The sequence below is a fragment of the Falco biarmicus genome, chromosome 12, assembly GCF_023638135.1.
Source record: "Falco biarmicus isolate bFalBia1 chromosome 12, bFalBia1.pri, whole genome shotgun sequence".
NCBI classification, from domain to species: Eukaryota; Metazoa; Chordata; class Aves; order Falconiformes; family Falconidae; genus Falco; species Falco biarmicus.
Window position 1 is genome coordinate 106220 of NC_079299.1, and position 25759 is coordinate 131978.

A 25759-nucleotide genomic window follows, 5' to 3' on the forward strand; every position below is an offset into this window, starting at 1 on the left:
TGGCCCCCGACGCTGCCGGAGCAGCTCCCCCGGGTAAGCCTGTAGTTTGGGTCCCAGGCGCACGAGCAGGTTGCCATTGTGCCTCTCGTTCACCATGACAGGAACTGTGCCTGCAGAGACAGAGGGGAAGCAGGGGTAAGCTTTTATTTCTGAGCTGCATACCAGGGAAAATGTGAGCAAACATCTCAGTTGCTTGACAGTGGAAGTGGCTGAGGCACGGTTTTTGATCCTTAGATCCTGCACCCAGAATAAAGCTCTGCAGAAAAGCCCATTTTGCAGAAGCTCACATCACCCCTCCAAGAAAATGAGCTAGTGTTTCATATATAAACCCTGTTCCCAGCATTACTAACACACACAGAAAGAGGTTGTCCTAATAAAATAAATAAATAAAAAGGCAAAATGGGCCCATTCAGATCCTCTTATATGACAGCAAATAACGACAGGAGACCTGGAGCCTGTGTTGACCTCTTCCACTGTTCACAACATGACCCTGCACAAGTTGCTGCTTTTGCACTTCCATCTTCCCTCTTATTTACTATTTGTTTCTGTTTAGACTGCAAGCTTGCCTACAGCTCAAGCCTCTCTCACTGTGGAGCTGGACCTAACCTGAGTCACCAGGCCCTGAAGAAAGTAACCACCTATCTCTCAGATCAAGTTCATATACATCAAATTAGGTCCCTAAAAGCCACTAAGTATACCCTCCTTGGCCTCCTCCCAGATATTCTTTTCCTTTACAATGTTTAATCAATGGGAAAGTTCAACAAAATGAAAAAATCGCTACTCTCTACTGCCTGACTGTTCTGCATATCTTAGGACTACAAAGAAGGAGCTATGACACTTCTCTGCTTAAATCTATGCAAAGAGGAGGATGAAATAACTTGCTAAGACTGAGCGCCAGCAATCAGCTGGCCAACTGTAGACAATACCACACAACAGACTGACTTTGTTACTGCAAAGGATGCCAGATCAGATAAGTCTGATAAGAAGGTTCTCAGAGGAGCTCAGGCAGGTGGTAGCACAAACACACAAACAGGCCCTCTTGTTGGCACTTACATATACTAGCAAGGGAAGCAGTGAAGCAATATGCTGTTCAGCTGATGGTAACATAAGTTGTTCTTAAAAAAAAGAGTTAAACATACATAGGAAATAGTCAGTCCGTGCACAACCAAAGAAGATACTGACCGTCAGATGGGCACATTAAAGATGTTTCCCAGGTGCAGAGAGAAACAGCATGAACTCCTGAGAAATTCATACCTACCTCTAACAGTGCCTTCCCTGTAGCTTGCAGCAACCCCTGCTAAGAATCTTCTTGCAGTCTCTCTGCAACAAAAGGAGCAAGTTATTCTCCTATGCTTTGTAACAGCGTTGTGCTGTACCACAAGCCAAACAGTTGTTTTCCCTAACTGTGCCTGTACAGTGGACAAAAAAAAACCAACCCCAAGAAGTTCACATAAAATAAAAATCATAGTAAAGCAAGTCTCCATGAGGCATTATTTTGTTTGAGAACTTCACGCCATCCCCACCTCATGGTATTTAGCATGAAAAAACCTCTGCAGAGCACAGCTATCAGAAGGGACCCTGAAGGATTTGTATCTAGGCTGGGGAGAGTTTGGGTTTAGGGCACCTGAGGAAGTAGCTACAAGGCATATGATGGCCGAGGCACACCAGAGCCTACGACAACCCACAGCTGAACTGCCAGGCTGCTCAAACACACGTGCCGCAGTGAGCTTCCGAGCTGCGGCAAACGGTCAGGCCAGCTAGACCGCCGAGCCCAGAAAGCACTGTGGCGGCCGGTTCAGGGGCGCGGCCGGCTCGGCACAGGCACCGCCCGGCCCCGCCAGCGCCCGGCCGACGCGCGGGAACGGAACGGGCCAGGCCGGGCCCGCCGGGAGCCGCCTCTTCGGCCGCCGCGGAAAGGCCCGGCTCCCTCCCGGACAGCGCCGCCGGGCCCCTCCGGCCTCCCGGCCCCGAGACGCAGCTCGGCCTGCCGCGGCGAGACAGGAGACCGCGGGCGCGGCCGGACGCCTCGCCCCCGCGCGTCGGCCCCCTCGGGAGGCCCCGTCCGCACCCACCCCGTTCTGGTTCTCCCCCCGCACCGGCAGCAACCCGGGCCGGGCCTCCGCCGGCGCGAAGCGACCCCGGCCCGGCAGCTCCCCACCTACCGGCCCTGCCACTCCCGCTTCCGGGCCGCGGGCCGCGCTACGGGAGCCGCCAGGGGCGGGCGAACTCCGGCCCGCCCCGCGCCTGCGCCCTGCCCGGGCCTGAGGCTGCCCCGGGCGAGTACGGAGGGCGGCCGGCGCGCTGCCTGCGCCTGGCTCGGGGCGGCCCGGCCCGCCAAGGGGCTGCGGGCCCGGGCTCGCGCCGGATGGCGGGGCCCTGCTGACGGCGGCGCGGCCGGGCCTGTCGCGCGGGGCTGCTGCGCCCCGCATAAGCGGGTGTGAGGCCGGCAGAGACAGCGGAAAACCGGCGTATCTCCCGATTCGCCTCGCCGGTATTAGAGACAAGGGGCAGGTGGAGGCCGGGCGCTGAAAGCCGCGTCTGCGCGAGCCCGAGGTGCCTATGTCCGCGGGGCCGTGCTCGGCGGCCCTCGTGTGGGGCTGCTGCGGCGCGGGCACTAACGTTAGTGATAACACAGCATTAACCAAAAATCCGACTGCAGCAGCTTCCTCAGGCCTGCCTGCGGTGCTGGTGCAATTGCAGCCCTGCACCCCCGCCTTCGGTCTGTCGCCCCGTTCGGTGCTTCGGTGAGGCCTGCGCTTGGCAGCTTTGGGGTCGTACAGCCCAAAATTCGCAATGTCGTCAATATTGCTACAGAGGCAGCTGAAGCCAGCTGCAGACAAGTTCGGCCTGTGCCCAGTTGCTTTCCTGCTTTGGTGTTGTCCTGGTCTGTAATGCCTGTACCATTCACTCTAAATTCTTACCCTTTGCCTGTGTTTCCCTTCTTTGGCAGGCCTCTCAGCAGTTAGCTACAGTCCAGTAGGTGCAGGTTTCTATTGGGCTGCTAACATTTGTTGTAGATTATAAACAAACATTAAAATCAAGGTTAAATGGATGAGAGTCTCTTTCTGTTACTTGATCCTGGAGCAACTTCGTGTATGTGCCAAACCTCCTTTCTGCCCTCAGTACTAATGCAGCTGATTAGATAATTTCCATGTTTTAAAATAGCAATCAACAATTAATATGAGCAACATAATTGCAATTTACGATAGGCTGGATAAATCAGTGCAGTGCTGCACAAGTCTGTGGGCACCACCAACGATGCACTGGAAATGTTCGGAAATTTCCAAGCCAGCCTCTTGATTTCCCTGTTAGTACGTGTAACCTCTGTTGATGCTCCCGATGTTTTCTTGCCAGAATACCATGGATGGTCCTGAAATCGCTGTGTTTTCTATTAACATGTCATTTTTTCTTCCCCATTAATTCCCAACTGGTATTTAGTTATAACATGCTTTGCTTTTACAAGTCCTTTCATCTCCTGTAGAGATAAATACAGTATATTTGCACTAATGAAAAGGAAAGTAACTTCCCAAGTGCCACACGACATAAAAGTTGGTCCCACACGCACAACCATTGCTGTTTTCCTCTGTTCTAGGCAGCTGTCATTCTGTGTATGTACTGCACCTGCAATGCTGCTGTGTTTAGTGTCACAAACTAAATGTGACGTGGTGGTGATGATGCTTTGCAGTGGGAAATGCAGCCTGGCTGGTAACATCCCATAGCCAAAATTGAGACCAACAATAAATGGTAGGGGTTGTCTAGGACATAGATGTCTCGTTTGTGATGCTGAAAGGTTTTCTGTGGTATTCACATGCCCTGCTTACGTCTTGGCTTTGATGGTCTCGATACCATGCTTAGTCATTTATCCTAAAAATATTGTCTGTGGTATCTTGTGCCATGTTAGTTTTGTATGTCGTACACAGACCCCTGTGCACAAGTAACATGGCATTGCTGCTGTGTGGGTTTTGTGGTGCCGAAGGATGAGACGTACCTGTGTAGGCATGCTGAATGTGGGCTGCCTGTGGTGTAACCCATAAAAGTGAAGCACCTCCCCTCCCAATGAAGAAGGAGCCATTTCAGTTGAGTTTTGCTCCTAAGTGCATTCTGTACCATCTTCTCCTCTCCTGCTACACTGAGATGTGTTTTCTCCCAATTGCACTGTGAGGAATAGGGCAGTCCCTCCACCACAGACTTCTATCAGCGCTAAGCTTTCCTTACATTGTGCTGGCATCTGCTCCAGGACCTGATCCTATGTAGAGGCTAGCAGCTGTGTTTTCAGCTGGCACACCATTGACCCAGCAGATGATTGTAAGTGAGCCCTTCTCCCTTTGGTTTCTTTCCCACCTTTACTGAGCCCCCATGTGCCCTTTGGCTTCTAGGGGCTGACAGGCATCCCCCTTTGACCTGGCTTTAAGCAATGCCTCTCCAGTTTGGACTTTGAACATCACATCTTCTCATAGCAGTTTTCTGGAGGGATTTTAACAGTCTTGGTGTTGAACCTCATAAAGACAACAGTTAAGCTCCATCCTTAAAGACATCAGGCATCCAGAAGTAATGGACTTGGAAGAGGGGAGGGGAAACAACCGCATTTTTGAGACCTGGATCAGGTGCCTGCCGATGTCAGAGGAAGCTGTTCTGCTTGCAGCCTTTCAACTAGCTTATTTTGAAGCCCAGTTTGTTCTTTCTCCTTGTCCAGAGGCCCAGGGATGGTACTGTGCACACCAACCACCACGTCTGGATGCTCCGAGATGCCAGCTGCATGACATCTCCTATGATGACAGGGCCTTATCTGTCAAGTTCTGTAGCAGGTAAACGCTACCTTAACAGCAGCATCTTCATACAAAACTTTCATCTACCCTGGAAATACTTCTGTCACTACTAAAAAATCTCTCTGTCCTTCTTTGGTTTGTGGTAGTTTATCAATATATAAATATGTAATCCACCACCTACTGGGGCCAGGCGTAGGGATCATCTTTTCTTTGATGTTACAATGGCAAAAATTCCTCTTCCTCAGACTTGCTTATTGCCCAACTACTCTGTAAGCAACACAAGCCGTTAGTCCTCTTTTAACTCTTGTGCTTGAGGTCCTCCTGCTCCTCCCTGTTAATGCCCATGAATTAGAACAATTTTTTTTTTTTTCAAAAAATCCCTGTTCCTCTTCATTCCTGTTTTTTATTTCTCTGGCCTCGACACCATGCCCTACCCACCAGCACTGTTCCTGAGCTTTCAGAAAGGGCAGCCTTCACAGCCCTGCTGCCCAGCCCACCACAGGACCCCTTCCAGCCCTCCCACTGGCTCTGGGACTCCCAGAATAGAAGTCCAGCTGGTCAAGTCTCGAATGTGCAGGAGGCAGTTGGGATGGAGACTTTTGCAAAGAGCCCCTTCCTTGACACTTCACGTCCAGAGAGTCCATCTGTCCGTTGTCGTCGTGTCCCCCCCCCCCCCCCCCCCAGTACACAAGCAGGTACAGGCATCTGCCTTTGATCCCTATTCATTGGCCCTAAGGCATTGTGCAATTCCCTCCCACAAAGCATGGCCAAGATCCCAAATCTGTGCACAAAATGGTAACATTTATTGAAAGAGTAAATTTTTTTTAATACAAAAGAAAGCTCTGTACATAGTACTGTGATTACTTCCACATCCTTCCAGAAACACAACCCTGGAAACTGGAGGGGAAAAAAAAAAAAAATAATCCCACACACACTTATGCGTACACACGCACACGCACACACACACACAACCCTCAAACCAGTAAAATGAACTAAAAATGTCACCGCACAATAAATGCCATTTCATCCCTGATACACAAGTGTTCTTACAAGTCTGCACTTAAATAAAATACACCATTAGCGTTTAACCAGCAGTTGCCTTTGGAGAGCCAGGGAGGGGATGCAGCCAGGCACCCTGCAGCAGCAGGGGCACTGCTGCCATCCTGGCCCAACAGCTCTGCTCTGCAGTGCTAGCATAAGCAAAGCAGAGCAAAGCCAGGCCACAGTGATGTGCTGGGGCAAAGGACAATGCAAACCCCATCCTTCACCCCAGATGAACTCCTAGATACCCAGCCTTGTTTTGGAAACATCATTGAGCATTTTTGTACACCTCACCGCTGGGCATGGCACAGCATTCCCAAGTGCTACAAGCTGCAGGGTACGCATCACTCAGAGCAAGGATACCAAGGGGAGGCAGCACACAACATCACTCTCACCAGGTGTACCACCCCAGTCCCCATAAGCCCTTCCCAGGCTGTTCTGGGACCTCTCTGCACAGCATACTTGGAGGGGACCCTGTCCATGTCCATGCACTAAGGAACCACTGTAGAGGGGGAACTACATCACCAGCTAGGAGTCCAGGGGATGCAACCTGCACAGTGAGCAGGGATCAGTCACTGCCAGCCACTTGCCGCCCAGGGAGGAGCAGGGATGCCCATATCCCTTCGGGAGTCACAGGTAGCACTGCTCCACACCGGAGCAGCAACAGAGCAGTTGCAGGTCCCAGGACCAGAGGTGAACAGGGCAGCCATCAGAAAACTCAGCCCATCTCTGGCTCCCAGGCACACATAGCACCTTGCTCCTGAGGGATGAGTTTCCCCACTTCTAGAGACCAGCCACTGCTTCACTTGCCTTCTGCCCATTAAGCCCAAAGTGATGGGTACGGAGTCCTCAGTACAGGCAAGTGGGAAACAAGCATCCCACTCGGCTCAGCTTGATTCCTGGCACACGCTGGTGGGTACAGAGCACAGCTTAAACGCTAATGCTGAGGGAACATGTCCAAGGTTACAATACAAACTCAAAAGCAAGGCCCCTTTCCTGCCTCCATGCCCACCCACCCCTCTCCCATCCCCCTGGTACAAACCCCATGAAAACTGTACAGGAGCCAAACTTTTATTCCTTAAAGAATTACATAAATACTGAGTTTAACACTTAGAAAAATAAAGTCATTTCTTTTTTTTTTTTTCCTTTTTTTTTTTTTTCCAAGGCTTCTTTTGTCTTTAACTTAAAAAAAAAAAGTTACAGTAGCTGCTTCTTTCCCTAAAGATTAAGCAGCTTCTCTCACTTGCTCACACTCCCTCCAGGGACAGGGCTAGGTAGCAGAGCCATTCACAGCCAACTCCCATGCAGGACCAAACATGCTCCAGCCCTTCTCTCCCAGCCTTGCTGAGCCTGCACAGCCATCACTGCTGCTCCTCTACAGCCCAGGATGGCCAGCAGGTCACCCTGGTGCTCAGAGGGAGAGCCTGCCACCTGCCCAGCAGCCCAGTGCCCCATGGGCTCTTCCCTTTGACACTTTAGTTGTTTCTTCACCTTGCATCAGACACAGAAATTTAGAAAGCACTGGCTAGAGCTGCAGAGGGGGATGTGGGAAAGACCCAGTCATATTCCCCTGGGTGTGCGAAGTCCACAAGCAGTGGAAGGGCTAGAAGAGAGTGTGGGGCTGGGCCAGCCACAGAGCCTCCCAGGAGCTCTCCAGGGGATCGTTGTGCTCCTGGGCATCCACCAACCACCTCAGCTGTGCAAAGGCAGGCGCCAGGGCAGAGCCAGCCAGACTGCAAACCTGCTAGGTGGCCCAGCAGGGAGGCACTGAGGGCAGAGGGCTCACTGTAGTGCATACAAGGGGGACGGGGCAGCTTGCCACAAGCTGTGCCCTGCCCTCCAGAGGGAGGGCGCACGGGCCCAACTGGAGGTGCACATGCAAGCTGGCCACTCTGCCCTGTCCAGAGCCCAGGGCCAGTTGCTGTGGCCAGGACCCGTCACCCCCCCAAAGGCACATTGCTGAGGCCAGCAGCACAGCTCTGTCCCACTCTGCTCTGAGCTGTGCCCACCGTAGGATGGCTCTGGATCTGAGCAGAGCCCCATGCAGAGCAAACACTTGTGGGCAAGGTGATTCGGAGTGCCCAGGAGCCAGGGCATCCTGCTGGGAACAGCCCACAGTATTTATTTACAGCACAGAGCAATCCTCCCCTCAAGAGACAAATTTCTTTGGCTGGCGTGAGACAAGCACAGCTATCGCAGCAACCAAATGCTCCCAAGCCCTGCATGGCCCCAGCACAGCTCCACCCCAGGTGAGTCCTGCGCCCCAACGCGCATCCTGTGTGTATGTGTGTGTGGGTGCATGTGTGTGTGTGTGCATGTGTGGATGAAGGAAACGTGAAAAGGCAACAATAAATAACTGGTGCAGTCTGTATGAGAAGGAATTGCCACCAGCCCCGGCACTGGTGTGACAAGCCAGGGACAGCACAAGGCCAGCAACAGAGGCCTCTCAGTCACTCTTGGCGTTGTGTGAGGTGTCCAAGTTGACCACCTGCAGCTCCGTCAGGCTGCTACCACTGCTGCTCTGCTGCCCGATGACAGCCATCTACAGAGAAAAGGGAGGAGGAAGCACTGGGGGACAGCATGCCCTGAGACCGTGGGCACCAGCAGCTAGGGTGACACTGTCCTTTCTGGGCACCTGTCCGAGGAGGGCAAGACTTCCTCACCCAAGGGTGGCTGGCACAGACAGCCTTCCTGGACTCAAGGACTGGCCCCACCCAAGGGCCCAGGTCTGCCCAGACCCACAAAGGATGTGGGGGCAGGGGCAGAGCAAGGTCACCCCCTGAACACATCTGTGCCTACCTGGTGAAGCTGGACAGCTGAGACTGGGATCTGAACAGTGCCTGATGGGGCTGTCAGGAAAACCTGGGGGACACCACCTGCCACAGAGAGAGAGCATAAATGACACCATCCCTTAAACAGTGCTACCCCATGGGTCCTCTCCCTAAGCTCCACGGAGCTTCACAAGGATGAAGGTACCCGTTTGCATGCATGGAGGCATCCCAGGAGCAAGCCCCATGTGCTAGTTTTCCAAGTGCTGGGAGAAGCAGGCACAAGCCTTCAATCCAAGTCTTGCCTGCATGGCTTCATGCTGCTTTGCCCCCTCGTGCAACCACATGTCCTCTCCAGAGTCTCCTAGCTCCCTCCACTGCCTGCCCCATATGCTACCCATCTCAGCAACCTTCACATTTTTTCCCCAGCAAATGGATCGAGCAATCCTTTGCAAAGGAGAATGGCCGGATCTAAAAGTGCGCATCAAGCATCACCCTTGCCAGGCCTTTGTACAGCCACAAGGACTGCTTAGAAGAAAATTTTCTGAAATTAATATACAGCATAAATACATGCAAGATGAGAAAAATTAGGGTATCAGAGCACTTAAGGGAGCACTGACCCAGACAACTGCCTTACCCTGATCCTGGACCTGGCCGTGGGACACCTGCATCGCTGAGGGCGCCTGTGAGAAAGCGTTGAGGACTGCAAGTCCACCGTCCGCAAGGCCAGATGTGGGCGCATACATCACCGCATGTGGGCTGGGGTACATCATGTGGCCACCCACAGTGGTTGGCACAGACGATGTCATGATGGTCGCTGGGAGGGTCACTGGCACCAGGACAGACTACATGTGAGCCACATAAAAGGACTCTGCTACACTCACATGCTTGCTCAGCACCCCTCCCTTAGCCACTGTTGGCATACTGTCCCGAAGCAGCAGGTACGTGGAGATACCAATCTGGTTCTCCCAAACTCTTGGTGAAAAGCCCCAGGGAACAGGCAAGAGAGGTCAAACCTCTCCTTTCATGTGTAAGTACGAGAAGGCACAAAAGCATGGTAGCCAAATATCCCAGGACTGAATTCAACCCGAGATTCAAGTTTCCTGATAAAGCTTTAATAAAGCTGTTGAACTGGATTCAGCCTGCATCCAGGCACCTGAACTCAAGATTTCACTGACAACAGAGGTGTCCTCTGCACATACAGTAGAAAACTCAAGCAGATGTGAGCCAGTGCCTTGTGCCAAGGACAATGTTGGCCAAGAAACCATCTGAGAACTGGGCAACCTGTTCCCAGCTCCATGCTGCAAGTAAGAGCAGATGATGTAAGGCACCCCATGGACAGCAGCATCTACCTAGATATAAAGTAGCACAGGAGCTGGTAACAGGGATAAATACACCTGGGAAACAGTCAGAAAGACTGTAAGAGAGTTGGTCTGATGAAAGATCCTGGCCAGAGAGCAGGCGTGAAGTCTGTTGGTGTGAACTGTTACCAGCAGTGGTCAGGAAAACAGAACATGGTTACCATAATGTCCCAATTACCTGTTCCGCTGGAAGAGGTCTGGGTAAGGTCAGTGCTGCTGTCACTAGAGGGAGACGTTTGCTGCGGTGCCTGGTGCACCTGGATCGCCTGGACTGGGACCTGCTGAGCCATCGTGCCTCCTGGGGAAAGAGAGGAGCCCGTGAGCCCCTGGCTCAGCAGGGATACAGACACTCGGGGCCACATGCAAGTTCCCCAGCCCTCCCCTGGACCACGCACAGCTCCACAGCGTGGCTCTGCACTGCACTGGGGAAGGCTAGCCAAAAGCAGCACGTGGCAGAAACCAGACCCTGCCCCGAAGAGCAAGCCAAAACCTGCTCTTTCCTGGCACACAGGGGCCGAGGAGGAGTTAGCTGGCCTGCAGGGCTCCAGAGAGAAAAGGAAAGGCCACAGCAGCTTTTGCCCAGCTCCCAGGCATGGCTCAGGAATGTCTGGGGCCCTCCTCACCATTCCCTGGCTCCACCAAGACACAGCACAAATGGCGATGGGAGCTGAGGGTCCAGCGCATGTACCCCAGCACTGCCAGTGCTCAGCCAGCCCCACAAGGATCATCTCACTGCACCAAGCAGAACTGTGAGAGCCCAAATGCCTAGGCCAGCTGGGCCCTGCTGCCTGCACACTCTGGAGTCCAGCTCCATCCTCCCCAGGGCGCTTTGGGAACAGCTATCTTGCCTACTTTGTGATCTCAAGGCCATCACAGTGCCCTGCACAGGGATCAGATACCACTGGGCTGCAAGGTGTGAATCCCAGAGCTGCAGAGGCACAGCTCCACAGCCTCCAGCCCAGCCCACTCGCTGCTTCAGCTCCCGAGATGAGGCTCAGCACAGAAAGCTCCCCTCCAGCTCAGGTCCTGTCTCTGGAGGGAAGAGCGTGAGATGCCAGAGAGCAGGAATCACCATCCATCTTGCTCAGACTGGGCATCTCCCACTCTCCACACCAGAGACCCACCCCGTTACTGCCATAGCTCCTCCAGATCACAAGGGAAATCCAGTCACCTTGCATGGGATCATGCTGTCTGCCAGGGCCCGTGGGAGCCATAAAGGCTCCAAGAAACCATGCAGGCTATCAGACCCATTGACTAGCGCACAAACAGGCAAGACACTAAAGATATACTGTCTCACTCTCAGTGCTGGTCCTCAGGTTGACAGCTGTCCACAAAGGAGAGCCTAGAGCCTAGCCCTGCTCTGAAACTCCAGCCAGGAGCATGTCCAGCCCCAGTACAACACTGGAGAGCCTCAACTCAGTGCAACAAGAAATTCCTACAAAAGGACAATGCACACAAGGCAGCACAGCAGCACCACTTCCTCCTCTGCCCTGGGTCTCTTAACCTACCCTCTGCACTGTGGTTCAGTGACTGACTGCAGATTTAAACACAAAAGCAAGGGCAGCTGCTCAGAGCCAAATGCCAGCATGCAGGAAACATCCAGTGGGCATCCGAGACCCTGTGGTCTCCTTCCATCAGCCCTCCTAGCAGCACAGTTCAGCCCTCAGCACAGCTGCACCAGAGATCTGTCTCCTCTGCATTTGCCAGCCACAGGGCAAACCCTGGGGCAGGACACTGACAACCCACAGCTTCCCCTGGTCTGTACCCCCCAGGATGCTGCTTCTGCCTCAGTCAAGCATTCTCTGCCCTGTCTTCCCATCTCTCCCCTACAGCCACAGCCAGGGTGCCTTGTGCTCTGCCTCCTCTGCGCTCCCACCTCAGCTGGGGGGGTCAGCTCTCTGGCCAGGACCAGGACCCCCCCAGACACCTCAAACCCCCCACCTCAAGGAAGTGGAGGAGAAGCGAGTGCTGACCTGTCAGCGACACGATCTGCCCTCCAGCTCTGGCAGGGAAGCGGAAGACTGTCTGTTGTGCCTGCGGCAGCTGTCCAGCCATACCCGTGACCACCTGGCCCTGCTGGCTGGAAAGAGTCAGGGAGTGCGGCTGTAACTGAGTGAGAGGAATGGTAGGGGTCCCCGGAGAAAGGGAAGCACCTGCCAAAAGGAGGGAGAAAGAAAGGCTTTGTCACCACCAGCTCTTTTCACTCCCTCCAGGCTTCTCGGTGCTGCCCTGGGGTCCCAGCTCAGCTCCCTGCCACTGTGCCCTTCCCAGCAGCAGGGCCAGCTAGCAGCACTCTAAAGAAACAGCCACTATATGACCCTTCTCCAGCCACTAGCCTGGCTGGGCTTGAGTAAGGAATACCAGCCAGGTTTACCCTACAGCAGCAACCACTCTGCTTCCTCCTGCCACTAGGTCTCCTCTCCTACAGAGAGGGCAGCAACACACCCCAGGTGCAAAGACAGACGGATGCAGTCCTCAGCCCCTAAAGGCACTGACCTGACATGAGAGTGAAGCCGGTGGGTATTGGCATGAGGCCCCCAGATGTCACTGCACTAGCTCCAGTAGTCTTCAGCACTGTCCCGTTGGCACTGGTGACGGCATTGGGGCTGATGCTGGCAGACACTGGCGCCAGGTAATTAGTGATGGGGAATGACGGGCCACTGCTGACCTGCATGGAGGTCGAGGTGGTGGGGGCTGTCTGGATGGTGGATGTTGTCCCCGGCAGGTTGGTGACAGTGAACGCTGGTTTCAGTGCGTCCTAGGGAAGGAGAGATTGTGACAGCTTAGTCCAGCCCTTGGACCTGGTCAACATCTGCCTGTGAGACCAAGCCGGGCTCCGTAGGTTGCATCCCCACACTAAACCATGTCCTGATAGCCTGCTGCCAGCGCATGGAGCAGAGCCAGGGTAGCAGGGAGGAGTAGCTCGTACAAACACGAGGAGACTGTGCCCAATAATGCAGCACGAGGAGAGCTGGAGAGAGCTCAGCATAAGCCTTGGATACAAGCCCAGGGCCACACAGGTCCCCTTAGAGACTTCCCTGAAAGACACCAGGGGATGAAGCAACCCCTTCCCCTCCCCAGGAGTCCCGATAGCCTCCAAGAAGAAAACAGCATCTTTCTGGCACACAACAGGCAAAAGCAGTCCTTGCAGGGACAGACATAAAGGCAAACACACTGTCTCCTGTCAGGAACACACACACCACTTCCCGTATGGCAGGAAGCACATGGCCAAGAACAAGCAGAGAACTGGCTCTTAAAGGCAGCTGCACACCAAAAGCAGCAAGGGAGAGGGGAGTAAGGCCTGCCCCATACACCAGGGACATCCAAACCAACCCTGCCTGCTGCTCTGGCAGGCCCTGGGAAACACCTCCACAAATCTGCTGGAGCAAAGGGGTTGTAGAGAATCCAGCCAGAGGAAGCACCCATTTGCCAGTCCACTAGCAAGGGCCAAATACTTCTGAGGGACCCTATGCGTCAGCTACAGCCAGCATGCGCTGTCCCAACAAGGAGCATCAGAGCTCTGTGTCCATCTGAGGACAGCATCACCAGGAGGAACAGTGCCCAGTGCTAGGCCAAGGCCATCCCAGGAGGCTGCCTCCTCAGCCTGGCAACAAGGGAGGAACGCATATGCCAGGCTGCAGGACACTTACAGCCCAGTTTCCACAGCCACAAAGCATGCGGCTGGACCTGGACAGGCTTGGATCTGCAGGAACCAACCAAGCTGGAACCCTGCTGTCCCAGCAGTCATACTTCACCTAGCATGCCCCCTTCCCCCAAACCCCCTTTTGGGTACCCAGGGTCTCCACGGCTTCTCTCCTGTCCTGCTCACCTAGCCAAGAGTAGACTGCAAATACACTGCTCCACAGGAGACTGTGCCACAAGGGACCTGCTGTCCCCATGCCCTGCCATGGTTGCCAGCGTGCCTGGGAAGAGTTAAGGCTGCCACACTCCCACCCCTCCCGCTGCAGGCTGGTGGGCCCAGCTCTCCCACGTGCTAAGCCTTGTTCCCAGCTTGTCAAGCTGCCAGGAATGAGGAATTCACAGCTCAACGAACAGCTAAAAAAGGGAAGGCAACCCATTTTGGATTGGGGGAGCCAATCCCGGGCACTCAGCTGTGCCCCAGGGCCTGGGGAGGGACGTTGCTCTCCACCTTGGCACGACGGTCCCCGAAATCCAAATTAGAAGAGGCACATGATAACAGTGGAGCCCAGCAAAGGCACTTTCCATTAGCTCAACCAAACTCCTGCCATCTCACACAGAACATGGAGGCTGTAGGTGCCCTCCCCACGTGGTGACAGGGCAGAGCTCCCACCAGCCCATGGGAACCATAGCAGAGCAGGGTGGGTCCCATTCCCAGCTGGAAAAGCTGGACTCTCCCATCCCCAGGTGTACATCTCCTGAAGCTGTACACCCCTGAGATACAGCCCCCCAAGCAGCCAGGGCACTTAGCATCCCCCCACACTCCATGCTCTCAGGGTTGGAGGGGGCACTCCAAAAGATTCACAGCACCCTACTCAATGGGATTCCCAGGACTCCCTGGAAGCACAAGGCCAAACCTCAGGCTGATCAGAGCATCAAAGGTGCTCGGGAGGGATGGGGTGCCAGTAGACTCAAACCATACACACCCCATCTCTGCCCTCCCTACTCTGCTAGAGGTGGGACTTACATTCCTCCCATCTTTGTTGTGGTTCTCTTGGGCTGCAGCAATAGCTCCCAGCACAGAGAGCGCGCTGGGAGAGACTCTGGGGTTGGACACCCACTGCCTTCTCCCCACACCTGTCTGGGATGCCTCAGAGTCCCTGGACACCTTGGCACTCCCCAGCACCCTGTAAAGCCCAGACTACACGCATGAGGCCAGCCCTCAACAGGAGCAAAGCCATGGGTCACCTTCAGCAGAGATTACCTAAGGTGCCAGGTACAAGCCCTGAGGCAGCACAGCAGCCCTGAAGGCCCTTCTGGATCCAGCCATGCATCCATTCCCCACCACAGCTCATTGCAAAATTCAGTTTGCAGAGCAGTGCCTGGGGAATCAACACACAGCAGAGAGGTGCAGCATAGCAGCACAAGGTGCCTGCACAGTTCCACACCACTGTGCACACTCAGTAAATGCTATACAGCATGAGTGGACCACAGGGCATGCATGGCCCAGGCCATTGGATGCCCATCCTGGACTGTAATAGAGTCTGGGGGACAGAAACTATCCCACTCCACAATTACTGGGGGCTGCCTGGGACAACACCCTTCAGCATGGCACAGACCCTGCCCCAGCCAAAACTATTACATGGATGTTGCAGGACAACTGGCCTTGGAAGTACATGGGAAATCCCAAAGTGGTCTCCAACACCTGGTCTGCATTCCAGATGGGGCAGGAAGTCCCACCCTTACCCTCACCCTAAAAAGAGATGACCACATCAGTGCTACTCCCATGCTCTCACTCCAATCTAGAGCCCCTGAGCACCCTCCAAATTCCTCTGCCCCACACCACCACCCCCAGGAGATTACACGAGGACGCTGTTTCCTTCAGGACTGACAAAAGATCAGAAAGGTCAACACACAACAATATCATTGTGAAAATACAGCTGTTATCTTGAAAGTACAGCGTGCCCCAGTCCCAGCCATAGCTTGAGCTCATCTCCATGGCAGGGAGTTTGGGTTTGGCACAGAAGGATCTTGTAGCTGCTTCTGGCTGTAGTGCAAAGGAATACCAGCAGGCTGCTAACTGCAGGTTAACTGCCTAGCTGCATTGCTGCCCACTGTGCTGCAGCAGCTGAACACAAGCAGGTTTTGTCCATACAGAGATCCAGAAAGCAGAGTTCTCAGGAAGGCTACAACTCTCTGCCCAACTCTCCCAGACCATCCTATGTGGCTGGACCCGGCAGTCCAGGCACTTAATTTCCTGCCACCTCCTCCAATGAGGCAGCCGTAACCCAGCCCTGCATACCACCCACCTCTCAGCAAGGATGCCAGCCTCCTGCCATGGCCCACCCACAGGCTCCCTTCACCCTCAGAGGTCTGCTCAGTCTATCCGAATTGGGCCGACCTCTGCCAGCACATCAAACCAGGCTCCCAGCCCTGCAGAAGGCACAGCAGGACTGGGAAAAGTCAGGGTGGGACTGTCCCCAGCTCCAGGGCTTGCCAAGGCCCAGAACCCTCAGCAGGCCAGAGGGGAGTTTAGCCAGAATGTCAAGCAGCAGACAGGGCTGCAGCCAAATGCACTGCACACATCACTGCTTGTGTACCGAGACGGAGCTTGCAGGTTTGCAGAGAAGTTGAGAAGTTATGCTAAGAAGATCTCCTCTGCAGAGTAACTGCACCCCAAAAGCACACTTCCTTTGGGGCCACCTAGCAGTATTTTCAGGGAAAAATCTTACAGGCCATGATGTGAACAAGTTCCCCCAGGGACAGGTCAGCTGCCATGCACAGCGCTTCCTACACCTCCAAATCACTCCAGGCACAGGTAATTTGCCTCATTACAGGATGCCCACAGGACTTGCCTTTTCACCCAGGAGAAGGCCAAGAGACAAGTCCTTACAAACACAAGCTGCTCAAAGGAGAAACTGCTGGTGATAACGGGCTCCTTGGCCTACTGGAAAGGGCTGCCACAGCTCACACTAGGGAATTGGAGGCACCCATGGGAGTCACAGCAGACTGGGACAGCCAGGGCTGTTGTTGGGCTCCCATCAGCAGGAAGCCTTCCCAGGGACTCTTCTGGGCTCCAACAGAGAGCTCTCTGGCCAGCAACACCTTGGCCCATCACAGCTCCTCTGCCTAAAGGGATCTCTGGGACGGCTGATATTTCTCAGGGCACTGCAGCGATAAGTTTTTGCTTGGTAAAGCACTGCACACACATGGGGAAGAGGGCACAGAGGAATCACGGCTGCCACATACCCAGTGGCACCATGACCAGAACTGTTGCACTGCCACAGGGCACAAACACGCAGCTGAACACCCCTGCAGCCCCAGGCAACACACTGGGCATGCCTCAGGGCTGCACCCACTGCCTTTGGGATTACAACACTGAGATCTCAAACACCCTTCCCTCCAGGTTTTGTCTGCTTAACACTTAGTGACTACTGTATGGCAAGGATGCTGCTGTGGCTCGCACACAGGCAGGTGGAGGGCTCCTAGAGCAAGGCCACAGCTCATCTGGAAGGATGCTTTGGCAGCAAACATGGCACTCCTGCCACGGGCACAGGTACAGCAGAGCTGCAGCAACCCACAGCACCCAACGGCACTTCACACAAGCCTGGCAAACTGTGGGCAAGACCCCCAGCACAGCACATCGCCCCAGCCTTGCAGCACAAGCTCTCCTGCCTCCCATCTCCAAGCGGACCTGAGCACCAGCCCGCAGAGGAAGCAGCAGGGACACAGAAGCCAGCTTTCTTGCAGCAGCTCCGAGGAACAGCACCAGTGGGTGCAGGGACAAGACACGACCCTTCCAGCAGAAAAAGGCCGTTGCTTGACTCTGTGCCCATGGGCAGGCCCTCTGTAGTGCCCTGGGCGAGAGGCCACAAGTAACACAGGCAGGCAAGGGCCAGCGCCTGCGGGGACACCGGGCAGGGAGCAGAAATGGTTGGTCCAGCCAAATGTTTCCATTCCCCATGTCCTCCCTGCCCCCTTCCAAAACAGCACCAAAGCAAGAGACAGCTGCAGCTTATAAGGAATGTGAGGGGCCCTGCCAGGGACTCTGGCGAGGGAAACCAGGCCTTATAAGGCCATGGAGGCAGAATCAAATTTTTATCAATGAGCGCAAGAACATGGAGACGCCTGGGGAGAGATAACAGCACTGAGAGCTGGCCAGGGGGGTGGGCTGGGCCAGCAGGGAGCCCCGCTGCAAAGGCCAGGGCCAGGACACCTGCCACCCACTTCCCTCCCTCTTCAAATCACTGCTACCGCGCGCCAAGGGAAGGAGTCAGCCCCAAGAGGCCACAGCATGAGCTAGCTGGAGTCACAGCAAAAGAGGAACCCATCCTCTGCTTCCCAAGCTGCTCATCAAGGAAGGCTGGGGATGCTCAGTGCTCCCAGCACAGCCTGTGCCCCCCCAATCCCAGGGTGCCCGGGCATGTGGCTGAACACAGGAACGTTACCTTGGTCTCCCCGCTGCTGTCTGACTCTGACACCTGGTAGGTGAGGTCAGTCTCCTCAAAGCCCGTGGCACTCATGCGCTGGTCGGTTGTCGGGTCTGAGCGTGGGGGCGAGTCTGGGGAGTTGAGGCACGTCTGGATTAACGCCTTCCCCGTCTCACTGGTGATCATGGGTTGCAGCTTCCGTGTGGCAAACGTGTACACATGGCCTGTTTCACTGGCCACCAGCAGTAGGACTTGCGTGCCAGTCAGCGTGGAGAGCTCGTAGGCCTGCCAGCAGCACAAGGGAAGAACAGGGAGTCACAGACAGCACAGACATACAAGAGTGCAGGACGAGAGTCCCGGCCATGTCCCTGTGCTCCCAGCATAGCCCTCCTTGTGGTCACGCCAGCTCCAGCTCCTTATCACCCCAGAGGAGCCATGACATCTAAAACCAACTCAAAATTAGTTCCCTGCAGGTCGAACTGCCCCACACTGCGTGCCCACCCCCTTTACAGGCCAAGAGGCCACAGGAAAAGAGCGGTCCCCTCAGGAGAATAGCTTAAGGACATGGGGACACTGACTGTCCCCATTCTGGAAATCCCACCTGCTCCTCCAGACATGTCTGGATGCCTCCTCCCCGCCTTCCACCGTGTAAGGGGATGCTACTCAGCTCAGGGGTCTCCGCTACATCTTTCACCTCACCAGCAGGGCAGCCAGGCCGGGACCCAGACTCCGCTCTCAGCCTCCCCAGCCCCGAGCACGGCTGCACCCCAGCACCGCCACAGCGAGGCCACCACCCCCATCGCCGGCCTAAGGGCTGGGACGGCCCCCCTCAGCGGGGCCCACGGACGAGACGCCCCGTTCCGCACCCCGGGGCGCACCCGGAGCACCCGCAGCCATCCCCGCAGCAGCCAAGTGCGCACAAAGACCCCCGAGCCCCTCATCGCCCTCTGCAAAAGGGCTCCGGCCTCCGGCGGCTCTGAACCGGCCGGCACACGGCGTGGGACCCCGGCGGGGCGAGGCGGCCTGGTTGTGCCCCGGGACCGGCGCCAGCACCCGGCAGCGACCCGCAGAGAGCTGCCCCGGCGGCTCCGGCCGAGGGTCGGAGGCTGCACCGGGACGGGCCTCCCTCGGCGCACCCCGACATTCACCGGCCCCAGGCTGCGCGGCCGCCCTTCCCGCTCGGGGCCCGGCCCGGAGCCCCTCCGGAGCCTCCCGCTGAGCCCCCCGGAAGGGGCCGGGCCGCGGCCCCGCCGCCCCGGGAAGCCGCCGCCGTTTCCGGGCGCGGCCCCGCCGCCCCAGGGCCGGGGCTCCCTCCCGACCGCCGACAGGTGGGTGTCAGCCGGCACCCGCGGCCGCCTCCCCGGGGCCGCACCTTCTTCATGATGCCGGTCTTCCTCTTGCTGAAGGTGGTGTAGCGCCGCAGCTTGTTGTCGATGAACTCCATCTTGATCTTCACCCGGCCCCGCGTCTTCTTCCCGGGCTTGGCGCCGCTCACCGCCCCGCCGCCCCCACCGACGCCGCCGCTGTACGCGGCCGCCGCCGCTCCCGCCGCGGGCCCCGCTGCCGCCGCCGCCGCCTCGGCCAGGCCACGCTTCACGCCGCGCCGCTCGCCGCCCAGCTCCTCCTCCTCCGCCGACTCCGAGTCGCCCTCGCTGCCGCTGTACAGCACCTCCCGCTCCAGGCGGCCCCCGGGCGGCCCCGCCGCCGCCGCCCCGCCGCCGTTCGCCCCACGCGGCACCGGCGACCGGCCCAGCCCTGAGCCGCGGGCCAGCGCGGCGGCGGCGCCGTTCCCGGCCCCGGCCTGGCTCGGCAACATCGCGGCGGCGAGCGCGGGTCGGGTCGGGTCAGGCCGGCCCCGCCATGGCCCCGCCGCCCGCTCCGCGCTCACGGCCCTGCTCCGCCGCCGCCCCCGCCGCGCCGCGCCGCCCCCATATAAAGCGATACAATGTTGCCTTTTATGGCGAAGGCGCTCCTTATATGGGGCGAGCCGGCGCCCCGCCGGGAGGCGCTACCCCATTGGCTGGCGGCCGCCAAGCGCCGGCGCCCATTGGTCGGCGGCTGGCGTTTGATTTGCATACGTTCCGACTGCGTTCGCGTCACTGCCAGCTTGAACCACGCAGGGAGGCTCTTAAAGGAGCAGCGCGCCGCGTTGACGGAGACCGGGACGGGACGGGTGGCGGGGGCCGCGCCACCCGGCCGTCCCGCGGCGGCACGGAGCGGATCGGGCTGAGGCGCCTGCTCTTCCCGCCTTTGCTTCCCCTGTTGCCACCACCAGTCCCAGCCACTCGTGTCCTCGTAGCGGACGCACCACGTGGCCGAGACCACCCGCCTGGCCGGCCTCGAGATGCGGTGGGGAGGGGCTCCGCGCCCCGCCACGCCTGCCCGCCTCTCAGCCGTGCCGCCGGGACTTGCTCCCGGTGATTCTCCGCTCCCGCACCCCACTGCTGCCCGCTGGCCTCTGGTGGCTGCGGGGTGTGCCCGGGGCCAGGAGGGGAGGCACTGGGGGGCTGGGTGCCACAGGAACGCTCAGGGGCGCGGGGCTGGGCCGGACACACGCGTTGCCCAAGCAGGGGTTGGCCGCTGGTCAGCAGCAAAAGGGTCCCTCCCTGTTCGGCAGGACGGGCACAGTTACACTGACTCTGCAGGAGGAGGGAGCGGGGGTCCTGCACCGCAGCCATGCGTGGGTGGGACAGAGACCTACCTGTAAGCTGCTCCCTGAGTGCATAACTGGGCTGGTCCCAACACATGGACCCAGACCCGGCCCAGCTCTGCAGCTCAGAGGGTCCCTGGCAGGCGGCACAGGCTACGGCCTCCGCTCGGGTGCAGACCCGGAGCTCCGCAGCAGAGGGAAACAGCCCATGCAGGGAGGACAGCCAGGTGCAAGGCAGGCTGCAAGAGTGCAGGAGGGACCACAGAACCCCAAAGCTCACAGCTAGGAGCACAGGCAGAGCCACATCCTGGGCTGACAAAGGGGCTCTCCCACACCCTGTCCTACAAACAGGAGCTGTGACCCAGGGCGAGACCTCACTTCTGCCAGCACTGGCCCAGCCGCAGACCCATTTTGCCTCCTGGGCGCCCCACGGAGGGTTCTGCAGCTTGCACAAGCTCTTTCCATATCTGCCTCATCACTCAGAGGACATGCACGCTTGCCACCAGCCATCACAGCTGTCTCCCACTCTCTAGGGCCAACTTCCTACAGAGCAAGGGAGTAACTGCAAAACTAAACACCCCCCTCACTGCCACTGCCACCTCCCCCTCCTCCCAGCCAGCCATGCTCCTCTAGTGAGCACACATGCCATTTATAGCTCCCAGCAGGGCTGCTGGGACTCACATGCCTCCCATCACATGCCCTAGCCACCCTCTCTTCGAGCTGAGCGCAAACTACACCTGGCACAGGTGAGATGGAGGCCCTGCCATGTCATGCCAGGCTGAGGAAGGGTCAGCAAGACCCTCTGCATGGCTGGAGGCACTGCTTACGCTGAGAGCAACTGGCATGTGGATCTGACAGCCACAGCCAGGCTGGTCTTCCTGGTCAGCACAAGTGTGCAACCATCACAGGTACCCCAGGACTGGGGTTCCTCTTGCCCACGAAGCTGCTGCACGTTCCCTCTTTCCCCTGGGGCTTTTGCTCACAGGGCCATGCGGAGGCCTTCTGCTTGCTGGACTGCAAGAGAAGCTGTGCTGGCAAAAGGTGAGAGGAGTGGGCTCATTTGGGGCTGGCTCACCCCTTCTGCTGCCACCCTCTCCCTCCCTAGCCTTATCGCAGGGATGCCTTTCAAGATGCTTGGTCTACTTGTGTGCTGAATAGGACCAGACCATCAGCCTGCCTCTGAGCTTCCTGGGATGCTAATCTCTCACCAAGGTGGCCAGACACACAGGGTAGAGCTGAGCCCTGCCCTCAGGCCACTATCACCCACAGGACACAAGTTACTGGCCATGTTGGGCCTCCCTCACCAAACCAGCCCCAGCGGCAATCAAAAGCAGCTTAAACCAGCTTTTTGCACACCTGACAGTCCCATTTTGTTTTCAGGGTTGTTCTCATTTACAACCCCCCAGTCATAACATACACATTTCTAACCCTCTTCTTATACAGCTGTGTGCACAGCACTTGCCACCATACCATGAAAGCCCCTTACCTGATTACCCTTGAGGATCCTTCCAGACAAGCTGCTGCCTGTGCCAGCTCCACTGTAGCATGGACCCTGCTGCCAGTTGCCCCCAGCATCACCCCAGCCCTCCATGTCCCCTTTGCAATCTTCCTCCAGGCAATTGCAATAAGCCAGCTCTTCATCCATTGTTTCAACTATTAAACCATTAAACACCCTCTGCACTCAATGCTGGGATCATGATGGCTTCCATCCTGTTACTGCAGGTCTTCTTGCCATTGATACTTCAGCTGCTTTTTTGACTGCTGTTGAGTACAGGTAAATGCTCTTTTTTAACAGTCAAATCCCTTCTATGAGCAGTAACAACTAGACTGGAGGTACTGCTGCACATGTAAAATGGATTTAAGGCCTTTATTAACATGCTTTTTTTGGTCAGCAGAGGGGTGCTTCTGCCCTTTGCACCAGGAGGCAGCACGAGTGGGGCTGCTCCACGTGGGGGGGGGACTAGCCAGCATCTCAGGGTGACCCTATGCCCTCACCAACAGGTATAATCCCACAGCACCTGAGCAGAGCAAAGTGTTGGTAACAGGGTCTATCCACAGAGCAAGTGATGAACCCAGTCCGATACCTGGTCAGGTGATAGGGCCAAAATCAGGGCTGGATAATAAGGTTACAATAGATATGCAGAAGACAGAGCTAGAGCCAAGACCAAAACAGAACACCTGCAAGATTAGTCAAAACGAAAGTAAAAACCCAGGCTTGAGCTTAAATGCAGCTCAAGAGGGTGGGAGGTCCCAGGTAAAGCTGCTCAGGACCATTAAGGCCCATTAGTTCCCCCACAGGTGCCTGACAGAGCTGCACAAGAGCCATGGGGCAGCAGGTGAAATCAGAGCAAACCAAAAAAGCGCTTCTTCAAGCCACATAAGGGATCTGTGCGCTTAGTGTCCTGGGATGCTCAAAGCATGCGTAAGTGGAAGGGGAAACTGGATAACTTTCTGGCAAGAAAAAATATCAAGGACTACTGGAAATGCCTGGTTTGGAGGTCCTTATGCTTTAGGGACTTGTAGCTGGGACAGTGCATACCTGCTTGCTACTCTCTTACACTGCTCAGTAAATGTTTGATTTTGGCCACAGCTGTTGGCCCACTAGGTGGACCTTTACTCTGAGAGAGCCATGCTGTTTTTTCTGGCCCTGGATACCACAGGTTGTGGTCCTTTTCCAAGATTTTTTTTTTTCCCCACATGTTCCTTCTATTTGGGCTGAGGCGATTGGAACCCACCCCTCTCAAATGTCCATGTCCTCTCTCATTCTCCTGCTGGGGCTCTGCTTTCCTCCACCACTCTTAGCCAGGACTGTATTGGTCCAGCCTAGTCTTTCCACTTAGTTTGACCAACATCTGTCCTGTTCTCAGTGATACAGAACTTTTCATGACATCGCTCCCAAAAATAGAAAATCTCAACCCTGGTCTTCCTGTATCCTTTGGGTCTGGAGTTTGTCTTAGCTTTGGTGCCTTTCCATTTTGGTGCTTCCCTGTAGTCAGCAGGTCTTGACTGCATGGTAAACAGGCACTCAAGTCCCCAGGATGTGTTGGAGTAAAGCCAAGCACTCAATCCTGATGCTGCTCACGGAGCCAGCCCACTGCAGCCACATCATTCCCTCCAAGTACACAGGTACACCTGCATGCATGAAGTTGGCAGAGCACAGATGTTACTCCAGAAGTCCTTGGCATCTCTCTCTATTCTCTAGCAGTGGCATCACAGAGATGCTGCTTGGCTAGGCCACCAGGAGGGATGGCGGCTGGCTCCACAGCCAGCCCACCCGGGAGCATTCTGAGCAAGCACAGCAACAGCCCTGCCACTCCGCCTGCCATGTCCAACACAGGGCAGCAAGGTGAGAGGACAAGGGATCATTAATTCTGTCTGATATGCAGGTAGCCTTCACCTGGGGCAGAGACTCGAGGTCACTTGCTGGCCTGTCCGTCAGCTGATGCTGTAGAACTGCCTGTACCTGCCCCTCACCTCCTGGCCAGCCTCTGAGGAAGAGCACCAATGACCAGGATGGAGTGGGAAACCTCTGCTGGGTGACCAGACATGATGCTGCAGCGTAGGAATGCTGGTCCAGCTAGAAGGACCCAGTGACAGGCTCTGATATGATCTATCCACAAATGCTCAAGGAAGCAGCTGCAGAACCAGCTGGGACTATTTCTGGGGCAAGATGTGCTCTAGAAGTAAATACTACAGGGACACGCAGGCAAGACAAGACATATTCGTTAGTGACTCGGCTGCAGGAATCAGCCCACAGTGCATAGCCATCCTGTCTGAAATGTAGGGCAGCAGGCAGGAAAGTCCACAGGAATGAGATGGATGGGAGAGATGGAACAAAAGGACATGAATAAAACAGCAAACACATGTGAGACATCATTTGCAAGTTGGAGACCATGATATGTAGCAGTGCTAGCGCACTTGCATGTTTCAAAAGGGTTGCATACATGCTGGGAAGAACAGCGAGGAGTGGCAAGAGGAACATGGAGCTGTGAAGGGGAGAGAAGGCACATCTGAAGACCTCTGTCCATAACAGCTGCTCCCAGCGTGCACGATGCCACCAGCCCCAGGCTGTGGCCAGGCCATCTGGAGAAGGGTCATGGAGGCAGCAAGGGTGCAGGGTGGCAATAACCTGCTGCCAAGCCCACTATGAGAAGTAACACCAGGTCTGGGGAGGAGAGAGGGGCCCAACAGCCAGCCACAGCCACATCTCAGCTCACCAAGAGGCCTTGGCCAGGGGACTCCACAGCTCCTAGCTGCAAGACATCACAGCTGTTTGGGGAAGGGACAAACACTTCTGATAACTCTGCTCTACAGTCAGCAAACTTGCTTGCCCCTAGACAGGCCCAGCTGACCCTGTTCCCAAGCCTCAGACCAAATCTGAGCTGAAAGCCAGCTAGCATTCCAAGAAAATAGCCCTCTTCACTCTCCAGCATCTCCACAGCCTCTCCGGGTAGCAGATGTGGATCCTGGACATTTCTGGCCCATCCCTGCTTATAGCAGAGCAAACCAGATAAGGTTGTTTGGGGGCGTATCTAGTTGATGGTTGAGCATCTCTGAAGATGGAGATCCCACAGCTTCTCCAGGACTGTCTCAGACCTTTACCACCCTTGGGGAGAAGCATTTTTCCCGATATCCATTAAGAATTTCCATCGTGCAGCTTGTCCCCGACCTCAAGTCCACCCCCCGTAGGCCTTCTGGAAGAGCTCAAGATCTTTCTTTATAGTCCTCCAACCCTGAGCTGTGCAGCAAGTGAAACTGCTGGTCTGCAGCTTGGCCAAACCCAGCATCCCACGCTAGCTCCGAGGGAAAAGCCCTGCCTCATCATGGCTTGGCTCGTCTGCATGCTGGAGGGCCTGGGGCCCACCCCTCCATCCCCAAGGAGAGACTGCCAGGACCCTGCCATTGCTCAAGGCCACTGGCACAGGGGAAGAGGGCTATGGTCCACATGTGACAGCAGCAGTCCCTCCTGTATTCCCATGCAGGCCTGGCCCCATGAGCTCCTCAGTGCTGTAAGCAGCATCAGCTGAAATCTCCCATGTGAAAACACAACCCTGCGCAGCTGCCTCAGGCCACAGGGGTGGGTGCACAAACCCAACCACACTGG

General features: G+C 56.2%; 2 protein-coding genes and 1 long non-coding RNA gene across 6 annotated transcripts in view; 1 reads left to right on the forward strand and 2 right to left on the reverse strand.

The window, feature by feature from the left end:
- Window positions 1–2208, reverse strand: part of LOC130157374 (cullin-9-like) — a 35158-nt gene extending 32950 nt beyond the window's left edge. Inside the window, 3 exon segments of the mRNA XM_056356814.1 lie at window positions 1–110; window positions 1259–1320; window positions 2163–2208. Coding sequence (XP_056212789.1) covers window positions 1–96 — 96 coding nt within the window. The 5' untranslated portion in view covers window positions 97–110; window positions 1259–1320; window positions 2163–2208.
- Window positions 2209–2262: 54 nt separating this feature from the next.
- LOC130157376 (uncharacterized) lies at window positions 2263–5689 on the forward strand. The gene is made up of 2 exons (XR_008824824.1): window positions 2263–2744; window positions 4694–5689. It is a non-coding gene; the product is annotated as an uncharacterized LOC130157376 (long non-coding RNA).
- SRF (serum response factor) lies at window positions 5547–19938 on the reverse strand. Of its 4 annotated transcripts, XM_056356815.1 has the most exons (8): window positions 19378–19937; window positions 18024–18290; window positions 12433–12694; window positions 11910–12089; window positions 10115–10234; window positions 9213–9404; window positions 8607–8683; window positions 5547–8349 (listed from the first exon to the last, which is right to left on the reverse strand). In XM_056356815.1, the coding sequence occupies exons 1-8, from the start codon at window positions 19819–19821 to the stop codon at window positions 8254–8256; spliced, it is 1638 nt and encodes a 545-aa protein (XP_056212790.1). In that variant the 5' UTR covers window positions 19822–19937; the 3' UTR covers window positions 5547–8253. The 4 variants fall into 4 exon arrangements, with proteins under 4 accessions (XP_056212790.1, XP_056212794.1, XP_056212793.1 ...); XM_056356819.1 differs by lacking the exon at window positions 9213–9404 and having other exon boundaries at window positions 19378–19938; XM_056356818.1 differs by lacking the exon at window positions 11910–12089 and having other exon boundaries at window positions 19378–19936.
- Between the last annotated feature and the right edge of the window lie 5821 nt (window positions 19939–25759).

Bases quoted from the DNA above. Each gene is read 5' to 3' on its own strand.
- SRF (XM_056356815.1), bottom strand. From the start codon at position 19,821: ATGTTGCCGAGCCAGGCCGGGGCCGGGAACGGCGCCGCCGCCGCGCTG. The intron at 18,291-19,377 runs GTGCGGCCCCGG...TGCTGCTGGCAG, and splicing joins AGACCGGCATCATGAAGAAG to GCCTACGAGCTCTCCACGCT. The intron at 8,684-9,212 runs GTAAGGCAGTTG...TCTCTGTGGCAG, and splicing joins CGGCCAGGTCCAGGATCAGG to GTGGTGTCCCCCAGGTTTTC.